Genomic DNA, 12,930 nt, shown 5'->3' with positions numbered 1-12,930 from the left:
ATTCACTACTTTTTGCTGGGTTTGTCTTCAATTACGCCTCCAAAAGGATCAGATTCAGGAAAGTTCCTTAAATAGTGATGGAAAATTACAAAGACCAGGTGAGCAGAAAACCACTTTGGATGAAGGTAATGTGGATTCAGCTCATTTCTGGATTGGGATTGGAGTCTCTGAAAATCCATTTAACTCTTCCCATTTTTTTCTATTAAATATTATTTATTGAGAGACAGAGAAAGAGAGAGAGAGAGAGAGAGAGAGAGAGAGAGAGAGAGGGAGAGAAACACATGCACAAGCAGGGGAGGGGCAGAGAGAGGGAGGGAGAGAATCCCAAGCAGGCTCCAGGCGGTCAGCACAGAGCCCCATGCAGGGCTCCATCCCACCAACTGTGAGATCATGGCCTGAGCCGAAATCAAGAATCAGATACTTAAATGACTGAGCCACCCAGATGCCCCTTCCAAATTTTGGACCCCCATACCTCCTATTTAGGGCCTGTGACACAAGATTTTAATTTAACACTAAGGATAAGGGAAACACATACTATCACCCAGGCAGTATGCTAGACTCTATATAAAAAGGTGAATTAAAATGGAGTCCTTAATCTCTTCGGACTAGGGAGGTTGAAATGTTACCAGGATGTTACCAAACCTATTTAAACCTGTTACCAGAATGTTACCAAACCTATTTAAACCTGTCCTTGAAATGAGATACGTTTATGACATTTTCTTTCCATACATGATTTATCCTGCACACAAAGTCTGGACTTTAGAATATTGAAACATGATGTTCTATCTTATTTTTAAGAAAGACAATTGTGCCAAATTTAAGGAAATTACCCCAATACAACCTCAATTTCTGCAGGTGGTTGAAAGCTCTTGAAGGAATAGGTAATTACAAAAGCCCTGGTTCTCCATGCAGTTGTATTACACATGCTTCTGTATTTTGCATGTACACGTATCATGACGTGTGATTCACTTAATTTATGTACGCATGTTTAATTTAATTTCATACATCTAACACCTATAAGGAGAAACTGTGCTGTGTGTTTGCCTCTCCTCAAAGAAATTTGCGCTGTGACGTCCCAGGTCTTTACAAAGATGCAATGTTACAGAATTTTAGGTATTTACACGGAAAGGGACTCCATCAAGAGGAACTTGCTTTTTCTGTTTAATGCAGGGAATACCAAAGGGCCCCTTTAAGGCTCTAGAAGTGCCAGATAAGTCTCCAAAAGAGGTTGTGATGTATTAAACAAAGGATATCACCAACCAGGAGGAGGAAAAAAAAAATCATCGAAACGGGGAGAAAAATACACTTCCTGGCTAGGAAGCTCTTAAAAGTTCTGAGCCAGGAAACCTTCCACCGGGGCGGGGAATGTCTTTGGCTCTCCAGTGACTCCCTGCTAAGTTCCCCTCAAGTTTTCCCTCCCTCTCTCCTCCATTCCCCGCCTCAGTCCCCAAACGTGGGAGCCACAGGAGAATGCCCGCAGAGATACCTGACTTTGTCAGACAGAACCAGACTCCGGTGCCTGTTTATTTTAAAGGACCCCGCACCCAAAATAGGCCGTATCGGCAGGCAAACCCGAGGGATTCCAAACGACGCCCGGAAGCTCATCTTACAAGTCGGGGGCCAAGCCTGCAAAAGAACAATAGTAAAACAGAGCCAGGAGCGCGTTCCTCCGTTCAAACTGCTTCCCCGGTGGCGCCCGGGCCTGCGGCGAGGCCGGGGCCGGGAGCCGGAGCCCCGAAAAGGCGCGCTGCCCCTTTAAAAGGCCGCGCATCTCCGGGCCGGCCTTCCTCCCCGGGGCTCCAGCTGTGATTGACGCTGGGCGGCGAGAGGAGGCGCCTGGCGCTAACAAAAGTCCGGCCCGCGGGCGAGCGGCGCCGGGCCGCGAGTCTCCGCTCGCTCGGGGCACCCGCAACAAGTGGCCGCCGCGCCCTCCCCGGGGAAGCCGCGGGCGCGCAGGGGCGCCGGGAGGAGGCGGCCGAGCCGGGGAGCCCCGGCCGCCCGCGCGGCTCAGCGCCCACCGCACAGGGATCGGGGCGGGCGGATGGGGACCCGGCGGCGGCGGCGCGGCGAGCCTCTGGGCGGCCCCGGGGCGCGGGCTCTCCGCGGCGCTGCGCCCGCTGGCCCGGAACGCGGATTCTAAGAGCGGCGGCTGCCCCCGGCCCCACCCGGAGCCATCGGGGGTGCCAGGCGGGGACGCAGCGCCCCCTCCCACCGGACTGCAAGGGGCCGCCCCCGGCCGGAGCCTGGCCCCGGAGCGTGGGGTATGCGCAGCTAACGGTCCCGTCGGGCGGGCTTTCCTCTGGCGGAGCGCGCAGGCGGTGCGCCCCAGCTATGGAGTGTCCGGGGAGACGGCGGGCATGACGGCGGCAGGATGGGCGCGAACAATGGCAAACAGTACGGCAGTGAGGGTGAGTGGGCCGCCCGTCCTCAGCCTCCCGGATCGCGCCCCCCTCCTCTCTCTCCCCCTCGCCCTCCCGTCTGGGGAGGGAGGTTCTCGCACGCTACCGTGGCGCACCCCTGCTCGGCACCCTGTCGGGGCCGTCACCTTTCCCTTTGGCGCTGAGCGTTCGGGGGCCCCGCGGATGCGTTCCCACCGTGGGGGACTCTTTAAGCAACTTCCCAGGTTGTCTTTGGGAGGGCTCGAGTTGCATTTCTGCCGTATTTCTGAGCACATGTGCCTCAACTTTCCTTCCCTAAGCATCTGGGGTTTAGGGCGATGGTTTGGCAGATGGCGGAAGACGGTTTTGAAAAATAACGCTGAGAAAACTTTCCCAGGCCTTTGTGCTCCAGTCCCCGGGACCCTCCTGTAAGCAGGAACAACTTCTGGAAGAAGAAGTTAAGTTTCCATTCTCAGCTCAAGGCCCCTGAGCTGACGGTTTCGTGAAACACCACCTATGGGCCTCGCGAGGCGAGGAGTGGCCGGGGGCTTTGTCTGGTCTCTCTCGGGGCTCAGGACGGGCGAAGGACCATCTGTTACGTGGGGCTGGAAATTGCACAGAAATATTGCCTGTCAAGTGGGAAGTTGGAAGTTGGGGAAACTTTAAACTCCACCTACCCCTAAAAGGATGATGGATGTGTGGGTTGGCTTCTCCCTCGCTCCTCCTCCTCTTTGCATAAAACCGTAGTATTGTAACCGAGTTGATTAACAGCTTGCCCCCGATTTGCATCCTGCATAGGCATTTCCCGCGGTTCAAAAGTTGGGAAGGTTTGTCTTTCGCGAACTTGGCTGGAGGGGAGTGGAAGAGACAGGATCGCTTTTATACCGCCCTCCCACCCCCTCCCACCCCCTCCCTAGGACAGGCTGTTATGAACCCGGTCCAGCGCCTGCAGACTGGTAGGAATGCAGAGTGGCTCTTCAGCATGTGGTGTTGGGGGAACTTCTATCATCCTGTTCGAAACTTTGAGGTGTGGTCACAGAACGTGGATGTCTATCCCCGTGTGTGTCTGTGTTCCTTTTCAGCAGCTTTGTGCAATTACAGCAAATTTACCCGCCCTAAAAAAACCATACCCACAAGAACCTTTTGTTTAAATCATTCTTTTCCAGATCACAATGTTTTGAATTGCATATATATAGTCTCCTTATTCTGGGCAGTTTTGTGGGAGAGATTTTTTTTTTTTTTGATAATTTAATTAAAAACAAAAAAAAGTTTAGCAGTTGTCTGTTTAAATAGCCCATGCGAAAATATGCCAACAAAGATTATTGGAGAATCTTGGCCACTGCCCAGAACTTCTTAATGTTTTAAAAATTTGTGGAATAATGAAAGATTAAGCCTTCTTACTCTGACTATTAAAAAGCTTTCAGGGCATAAAATGTGTGCTTGTCAATTCTGGATGTGCGTACATTGTGATCCTTGAACACTGTTGGGCGGTGGGGAGGACGCCCCAAGAGTTAAGTGGAATCAGGGCTCTGTGTTGTTGAATGAAACCACTCCCAACACCCCTGATTCTCTGCAACTTGTTCTTCTATCCCAGTGTTCTCGTATGGTGCAGTGTGTGGTGTATGACGACTTCCTGTCTGAACAGTGGAGTTTTCAACCCTTGGGAGAGAAAAGGAGAGACAGAGAACTAATGATCTCCAGCTGTTATCCGTAAATGCTACCTCTGCATTTTCACTTCGGCTGAAGTGAAATTTTACTGGGATCAGATTTAGATACACTGTGGAACTTTTTATAGGGAAAGCCTCTTGGGCTCAGCTGATTCAGGGGAACCAATAGGAAGCTTCGGGCGGTAACTGAGTTTTGGCTGGAGGGACACATTGTGCTTCGTTTTCATAGACTCTGTTCAAATGCTGGGAGATTCCTCTGTGATCGGTAAGGAAAAAATAAGACAAAGAGAAGTAACGTGAACTTAAAAAAAACATCTTTCCCCCAGTGACATTAGACCTCTCGTACATAGGGTTATAACATAGGTACAGTAGACCATTGAACAATGTGTGGCTTAGGGGCACCAACTTCCCCTGGAGTCTAAAATCTGAGTATAACTTTTGACGCATCCCAAACCTAACCACAAGAGCCTACTGTTGACCAGAAGCTTTACTGATAGCAGACAGTTGATTTCTACTCATGCATACATATTTTGTGTGTTATATGTGTTACATACTGCATTCTTAGAGCTAGAGCAAAGAAAATGTTATTAAGAAAGTCTTAAGGAAGAGAAGATAGATTTGCAATTCCGTACCGTGTTTATAAAAAAAAATTTACATGTAAGTGACTCCACACAGTTCAAACCCCAGTTGTACAAAGGTCAACTGTAATTGGTATTGGTCAGCTTTGTTACAGTGTGTCAACGGGTGGTAACATACATGCAAATAAGCCTGTTGGAATTCAACGTGTCAGTGTCACCTTGTTTTTTAATCTAAGATGTCAAATTTCAAAGAGAGTGGACTCAACCCTTCAACACAGTATCTCCATTAAGGAGACTGAGACTTAAGACAGTTTCAGTAGGTTTAGTACAAGTTAGGTACACTTTGGAGTAAGATTTATTTCAGAGATTTATTTCAAACCATACCTAACTTGAAATGAAAGGGGGGAATTATTAGTGGATGCATATCCATAGAATGCAGTGAGAGACCGCTCCACTCTGAAACATAGGTGTTCGAGTATACTTTAAAAATCTGCACTTTAGGGGCGCTTGGGTGGCTCAGTCGGTTAAGCGTCCGACTTCAACTCAGGTCACGATCTCGACTTCAACTCAGGTCACGATCTCGCGGTCTGTGAGTTCGAGCCCCGCGTCGGGCTCTGGGCTGATGGCTCAGAGCCTGGAGCCTGCTTCCGATTCTGTGTTTCCCTTTCTATCTGCCCCTCCTCCATTCATGCTCTGTCTCTCTCTGTCTCAAAAATAATGTTAAAAAAAAATTAAAGAAAAATCTGCACTTTAAGTATATTTTACGGTTGACACCACCAATGTAAATGCAAGCCACCTTCCTTTTACTGTGAGTGTTCAATTATTGGAATGTTTAAAACTTCAGGATTTCTTATGTAATCTTATTTCTCCTGCTACTGAAAAGCACTCTGTACATTAAAACAACAAAAATGCTTCCCGAGGCTTACCGTAGCAGGTGTAACAGGGCATACATTTCCAGTTCTGTGTAATTCAAGGTTGCGTGTGGCATAAGCATCACCCTGGAGCTTGTGAACAATGCAGAATCTTGGGCTCCTCCTAGAATTGAATCATTTATCACGTACTTGTTAAAACTTGGGGAAGTTCTTGTGTAGGGCGGAGCATTAATTTGGGAGTCTGTAAATTTGAGTCCCGCTTCAATTTAGCTTCTGTGACCTTGCTCAGTTCTCCTGAAATCATGGTTTTCTCTTTTCTTTTCTTTTCTTTTCTTTTCTTTTCTTTTCTTTTCTTTTCTTTTCTTTTCTTTTCTTTTCCTCTTCTCTTTTCTTTCTTTCTTTCTTTCTTTCTTTCTTTCTTTCTTTCTTTCTTTCTTTCTTTTGAGTGAGGAGAGAAATTCCTTATTGGCATTACTTGTCAAGATCTAATTCTTGAGTACATGGTCATTCATTTTATTTTGCTCTCCTAATGCCTTAATGGACCACTTAATGGAGATTAACCTTGGAAGGTGTGTTATAATAGGGAATATCGTAAATATAATATATAGGGAATATCATAATAGGGAAGTTAAGACTGTTAGTTATTGCCATGAAATCCATAAGTGCCCCTTCTCCCTTGTCACCCTCTTTTCCTTCACCTCTGTCTTCTTCACTTGTTCCCCCCACCCCTCACCTCTCCTAATAAATCAGTCCTGGACTCCCTGCTTTTCTTCCTAAATTCAAAATCTGTGTAAATAATGGGTGTTTCCAAAGTGTTTTGTTTTGCTAAATACTCAGTGACTATTCAGGTTAATGGTTTAATTTGTAACCCCATCTCCTTCTCCCCTCCACTGCCAACTTGGATTTTGCTCCAGGAAAAAGTTACCATACCAATCCTGATCTTTAGATTTCTAGAAACATACGTGAATGTCTAAATGATTAGGATGTTCTGATAAATTCTTTCAGGGAAGGCTGTTTTTTTTCCCCCTTTATCTTCTTTCATAAGTTGTCAATTTCAGCCTGTGTGTAGAAATCTGGAGAATGAGTTGGAGTGAAGCTTGTGACCATTAGCTTTGACTCCAGTTAAGTCAAAGAAACAAATCTCCCTGTTCTAGTAGGAAGGGACCGGCTGCTTTCCCTTCCTTTTAAGGTGTCTGAGCCTCACCCTCACTCACTCAGTAGTTTCAGCTTTAATACGCAGTTAACAGCTCCTTTGCAAAATCCTGGGTGTTGTTGAATTGGAGCTGATGAGGACACCGTGATGGGGTTTGACTCTTGGTTTCTCTGATGCTCTTATCAAGTGCCTCGGGTGCCCTTTCACCGTCTCAGACCTGTGCTGTCGGATATCAGGATAGTCAGCTGCCTGAACACATAAATCATCACTAATCCATCACCACCTCGGGAAACAGATCTTGGAATAATGATAATAATGGCAGCTAATGTTTATTGAAAGTTTCCTGTGTCCAAGCGTTCTTCTAAGCCATTGACGTACACTGACTCACGTAACCCTCATGACAGTCCTAAAGGCAGGCACTCCTAAGGTCCTCATTTTAGCAATGGGGAAACACAACTGTGGAGAACATGACCTTTCCCCCAGGTCCTACAGCTGGTGTAGGTGGCACTGGGACTCCCGGCCAAGTCTGTCTAAGCCCAGAGTCACTTATTCGTTCGTTCAACTAATGTATGTTGACTTCTTATTTCTTACTATGTGCCAGGAACTCTTCTGGATAGTTGGGATACATCAGTAAACGGAGTAAGATCCTGTACTTGTCAATCTTTTCTTCGTGAGTGTGCGTGTGCGTGTGCGTGTATGTGTTTGTGCGCGTGTGCGTGCGCGCATGCGCGTTGGGAGGGAGGGGAAGTGGAACAATTGACGTGTGCATACCCACCCAGTAATTCAGTCACCCGTGTGATACATCCTAAGGGGCTAATGCCTCTGAATAAAAACAGTCATCAGATTATTTGGAGACTGGGAAGACGAGACTGTTGCAATTTTAGTCAGTCACTGTTGGCCTTTTTGAAAAGTTGACATTTGGACCAGGACTTAAAGGAAGTGAAAGACTGATCCTTGAGGATCCATCCAGGTAGCACATTGACTATAACTTGGAACCACTGTGTTATACCAGGGTGAATACGTTCTATTCTGGGGAGCGTAAGTCATCATCTCACGCAAGTGTAACATCATTAGCTCTCCATAATAGCTACAGTGGAACCGAGTCAGTTTTGGTCACTGGGCATTTTTTTTTTTTTTTTTTTTTTGGCCTAGGATCTTTGCAAATATCTTTTTATCTAATTAGATTACGTTAGCTGTGTTGTGACTGCTTTTGGGTCGGGGAAGCCTAGGACCAGGGGATATTGCCTGACTTCACTGGATATGTGAAGATAACCCCAAAGATCTCCAAAGTTCTTACAGATAGGTCTTCCTCTTTTGCCTCCAGTAAATAATTTCATTCTGATGACGACAATCAAGAGAAACTGTACTGATTCTCCTGTTCGGTTTAAATCAAAGCATTAGTGTAGCTCATGGGACCATCTTGGATCTGAGGGTGAGAAGAGATTTTCAGAGATTTGGGGAATCTTTTATGTTTAAAATGAGAAGGAAAAGAGAGGGAGCGTTTGCTTTCCCCTGAGAGTCAACTCACAAAAGCTTTGTCTTGACTCCCTCTGCGCTTTGAGAGAAAACGAATTCTGGATTGGTTTTGAGTAACTAATAACTTTTGCCTTCAGCCTTTATCTACTGGTGTCCCTCTGGAAGCTGTGCAGATTACTCGGCTGTGTAACTGGTGGGGCCGTCTAGATACAGATTTTAAGATGGTGTTAAGGATGTATTAAAATATATGACATAATCTTGAATAAAATCAAGAGTGAGTCAATTCTCTGAATAATGAAGAAGGGAATAAACGAAGTTTAGAAACTTAACTCATTAAAGGGGCGCCTGGGTGGCTCCATGGGTTAGGCTTCCGACTTGAGCTCAGGTCAAGATCTTGAGGTCGGTGAGTTCCAGGCCTGCATCAGGCTGTGTGCTGATAGGGGGTGGGGTGGGGTGGGGTGGGGGTGGGGTGGCTGGAGCCTGCTTTGAATTCTGTCTCCCTCTTTCTCTGCCCCTCCCCCGCTCATGCTCTGTCTCTCTCTCTCTCTCTCTCAAAAATAAATAAATGTTAAAAAAAAGAAAATTCATTAAAAAATAGCATTTGAAGAACTGTCGTGCTGAAAAAATTAAATCGCAAGATGCCTAGCAACGACCAATTGTATTTGAGTTACTAGAGGGTAGATTTGGCCGCGTCTGAGTAAGACCCCATGATTGGAGCTGACCACCTCTGAGATAGGCTTCCCAGTGAGTGAGTGAGTCATCAGACATGGGAAGGAGGTGATTACAGTAAAGGATGATGTGCTAGAGGTTTCTGCATTGACCAAGGGGTATGTTATAGGACCCTATGTCCAGTTCCCTTGCAAATATTCGGTCATGTGAAGTTATGTTTGATAAAGGGTTAGTGCTTGATTCTAACTCATTTTACTGCTTCACTTCCCCTCTCCCGAATACAGCTCTATCATTTTAGGTGTTAAAAAATATTTCCCCACTTTCCCTGGGTTATTCTCTTTCTCTCTTCGTCTCCACCTGTTACATGTTTGTGTTTATCTCTACCTAGATATATTTAGGTGTTAATTCGAAAAATCTACTGATTTTATTGACTTTCCTGCCTTCTGTGAACATAAGCTCCAGCACCAAAAATTGGGTTTGATAAGTGACTTGTCCGTATTTTCAGTGTAGTAACGGACACTGACTCTACCTATGGTGTTACTTTTCACTTTTATTATTAACCCTGAAACATGTTGATCTGCTGAACTTGAAGCAAGACCTTTAACTGTGCTCATGTTGAGTGTCTTGAATACATGGTTTACCTTGTACATAAGACTTTTAATTGGCATTACTGGTTAGTGAAATTCGATCAGAAGCTGCAAATTGCCTGGGATCACACAAAGACAGCATCTTCCTAAGAAGCTCTGATATTTTGTTCCGCACGATGTGTACCGTGAGTGAGACGTAGCAACAGATCTTCTGTGTAGTAATGGAGGCCAGATCAGCTGACCTTTGCCAGAATGTAGCTCTTTTTTGTTTTCATTTTTTTGGTTCTAGTTACAGAAATTTCGAACCCTTCTTCCACCTACTCACGGCATTAAATCTGCAGGGAGAATAGACTTGCTCTAAAAACGTTCAGTCTCTGAGAAGCTAGGCAGGGATGCAGATGCTTTTAGAGCAAGATGAGAAGTCCCGATTCACAGGAGGCCCCTGCTTCTCCACGTGTGCTAAGTGTGGAGGTAAGTGGTCAGGGGAAAGTGTGAATAGGGATAGAGTTACTCTCTAAACGAGGACAGCTCTGGATAGTACCTGCGCTTCCCGAAGTATCTAAAGGATGTTTCTGAAACAACAGCAACAAACAGGTGAGTTGGATTGACTGTAGCTTAGACCCTTGGGAGAAGCTAAATGTCTGTTAAGAGACTTTCCCTAGTTGTTCCCTCAAATCCTCATGTGGTTTATTTCATGGAAAGTGATTCCTGCAGCTTCTGTAAGTGAGGACCTTGAAATGTTTCAGAAAAGGGCAGGACCATCTCACTAGGGTCCCTAGTCAGGGTCCCTCTCAAACATGCACATTGCCACAAAGGAGAATGGCAGCCTTTGGGCAGATGCCCTTAAAATATGCTAGCCGATGGGGTGCCTGGGTGGCTCAGTCAGTTGGGTGTCCGACTTTGGCTCAGGTCATGATCTCGCCATTCGTGGGTTTGAGCCCCATGTTGGGCTCCGTCCTGACAGCTCAGAGCCTGGAGCCTGATTTGGATTCTGTGTCTCCCTCTCTCTCTGCCCCTTCCCGGTTCCTGCTCTGTCTGTCTCTCCCTCCTTCAAAAATAAACAAACATTTAAAAAAATGTGCTAGTTAATACCCCAAAGATGGACAACTTTAAAACGTCTGACATGAATAATCATTAACCAACCATCTCTGAATTTTCCTCGGTAATGAAGTATAAACACATGGTCAACATTTTCCCCATTCCATGGTTGAAGAAGTGTAGACTGTTTCTGGAGCCATAAATCTCTATTAGGCCCTGCATTAGATGTGCTCATTCTATCAATTCCTATTTAAATTTGAAACCAGTAACAAAATGAAAAACAGTTGTTAACACTGCATGAACTCATAATTGTAACGTTAGAAGCCTTGAGCAATGTGTAGAAATGTTATTAAAACATTTTTTGTTTGCTACCCTTTCTGTGGTAAATTCCTTTGCAGCATTTTTCAAGCAGATGCAGCCGTGGAAAGTGCATCGAAATTTCTAGAGAAAAATTTCAGGAATTATTCGTGTACTTGTGGATTGACCTTCTGGCTGCAAGTAACCCACTTCTTGGCAAGGTGGAGAAGTCAGGAAAAGGCTACGTAGACATGTAGTACAACCCGCTGGCCCGGTGAAGTACTCGGGTCAGATCATGGTAGCATCTGGGTTAAGTCCAAGTCAAAGGCCAGGCGTGACGGGTTCTAACTGTCAGACGTGGGTCGGAGCCCAGAAGGAGCAGCAGGTAGGAGACCTCGCGTGCCCTGGAACGCAAGTTCAAGGAGGGGGGAAAAGAACAAATTCAGAGAGAATGGGAATGAGGGCAATGGTTGTCTCTTAATGTGAAGAACAGGATCAATGTTGCGCTCAACTCTTGCCTTCTGAAAAACATCTCAGCCCGCGCGGCCCCTGGGTGGCTTAGTGGTTTGAGTGCCCGGCTTTGGCTCAGGTCATGATCTCGTGGTTAGTGGGTTCAAGCCCCTTGTTGGGCTGTGGGCTGACAGCTCAGAGCCTGGAGCCTGGAGCCTGCTTTGGATTCTGTCCCCTTTGCCCCTTCCCCGCTCACACACACTCTCTCTCTCCCTCTCTCTCTCTCAAAAATAATAAAATCCGAGCTCACAGGTCAAAATGATTATTAATAAATACTAGTATTTCCAAGTTTATTCTATTTGCTGTCAGTTTGGTAACAGTAATTCACATTTATTGAGCACTTACTAGGTGCCGCCTTCCCCCTCTGTGCACTCTACACGCGCTTTTCTTGTAGTTCATGGCAGCCGCTCAGGGGGCACTGATGACTCCATTTTACAGGTGCCAACAGGGAAGCCGAGAGGCTCGTCCCTGCCCAGGGCACACAGCTGGTGAGCGGCCCGTGACAACGGCAGTCCCTGGTGGTGCTGGAGTCTGTGGCCCTTTGTGCTGTGCCCATGACCCCCTCCTGCCTGTCATCGTAGGTGTGCAGCCAAAACTTTTCCCAATCTTTGTTTTGTTTGTGTATCTCAAAGAATTGCAGTGGCTGAGAAGTAGCCCTTAAACAAACAAACAAACAAAAATGGTGACAGTTTTATGGATTAGGAGATCCAAAATGGAAAACTTTTTTTTTCTTCTAATTTTCTTTAATTTTTTTGAGAGAGGGCACAAGCAGGGGAGGGGCAGAGAGAGAGACAGAGTGTGAGGGAGAGAGAGAATATTAAGCAGGTTCCATGCCCAACACAGAGCCTGAGGCGGGTGCTCGATCCCACAATCCTGGGGCCACTGACCTGAGCCAAAATCAAGAGTCAGCCTGGAGCAGGCTCCAGGCTCTGAGCTGTCAGCACAGAGCCCGACACGGGGCTCGAACCCACGAACTGTGAAATCATGACCTGAGCCAAAGTCAGACGCTTGACGGACGGAGCCACCCAGGCGCCCCCGAAGGATGTGTTTTGAAGGAAACTCTCAACTCATTTGACCTGGGTCTCCCAGGGATAGATTACCTGCTCATTAGGCGACAATCTGCCGACAAACTGGCGGGCTAACGAGCATCTATAATGGCATCAGCACGTGAAATAATTAGCATATTCTGTACCGTCTGCCTGAAATGCCATCCTCTGGATTCTCCACAGCATTAGGTACTTGTCGCTGGCCTTTGTTCTGGGTAGCCTGGGGACCCGCTCCCAAACAAAAGCTAGCGGAGGACGGAGAAAGGTGCACACGTTTTCTTTCCTCCCTCAATAGTCGATGGGTTCTACCTTCTATTTCCCTCTGGTTGCAGAACCGTGGATTTGAAACAGCTGTTAATACGGAGAATTATTCCAAGATGTACTGGGGAATTTGGCCTTCTCCTTTGCCAGCTCCTGGGAGACTTCTCCATAAGTATGTCCCAGAAATTGCTTTGGAAACTATAAAGCGTTTCAGACATTAATCTTACTCATCGTCACAGGGACCGTGGAAGGGGCGTCCGTCATTATCCCCAGTTTATAGGTGAGGAAACTGAGGCCTCGACAGAGTAAGTGACTTGCCTTGATTTTACGCTGAAGATTAGGTGAGGTCATTTTGATTCTAAATATACTACACTTTCCATGATACCATCACTCCCCCT

The 12,930-nt window shown here is 46.4% G+C and overlaps 1 protein-coding gene across 1 annotated transcript in view; it reads left to right on the top strand.

Moving 5' to 3' along the window:
- Window positions 1-2,131: 2,131 nt before the first annotated feature.
- FBXL7 (F-box and leucine rich repeat protein 7) overlaps window positions 2,132-12,930 on the top strand; it is a 394,708-nt gene continuing 383,909 nt past the window's right edge. Inside the window, exon 1 of the mRNA XM_043600949.1 lies at window positions 2,132-2,408. Coding sequence (XP_043456884.1) covers window positions 2,372-2,408 — 37 coding nt within the window. The 5' untranslated portion in view covers window positions 2,132-2,371. The remainder of the gene's footprint in view (window positions 2,409-12,930) is intronic.

Source organism: Prionailurus bengalensis, chromosome A1, assembly GCF_016509475.1.
Source record: "Prionailurus bengalensis isolate Pbe53 chromosome A1, Fcat_Pben_1.1_paternal_pri, whole genome shotgun sequence".
NCBI classification, from domain to species: Eukaryota; Metazoa; Chordata; class Mammalia; order Carnivora; family Felidae; genus Prionailurus; species Prionailurus bengalensis.
This window is presented reverse-complemented; position numbering and strand designations above follow the sequence as displayed.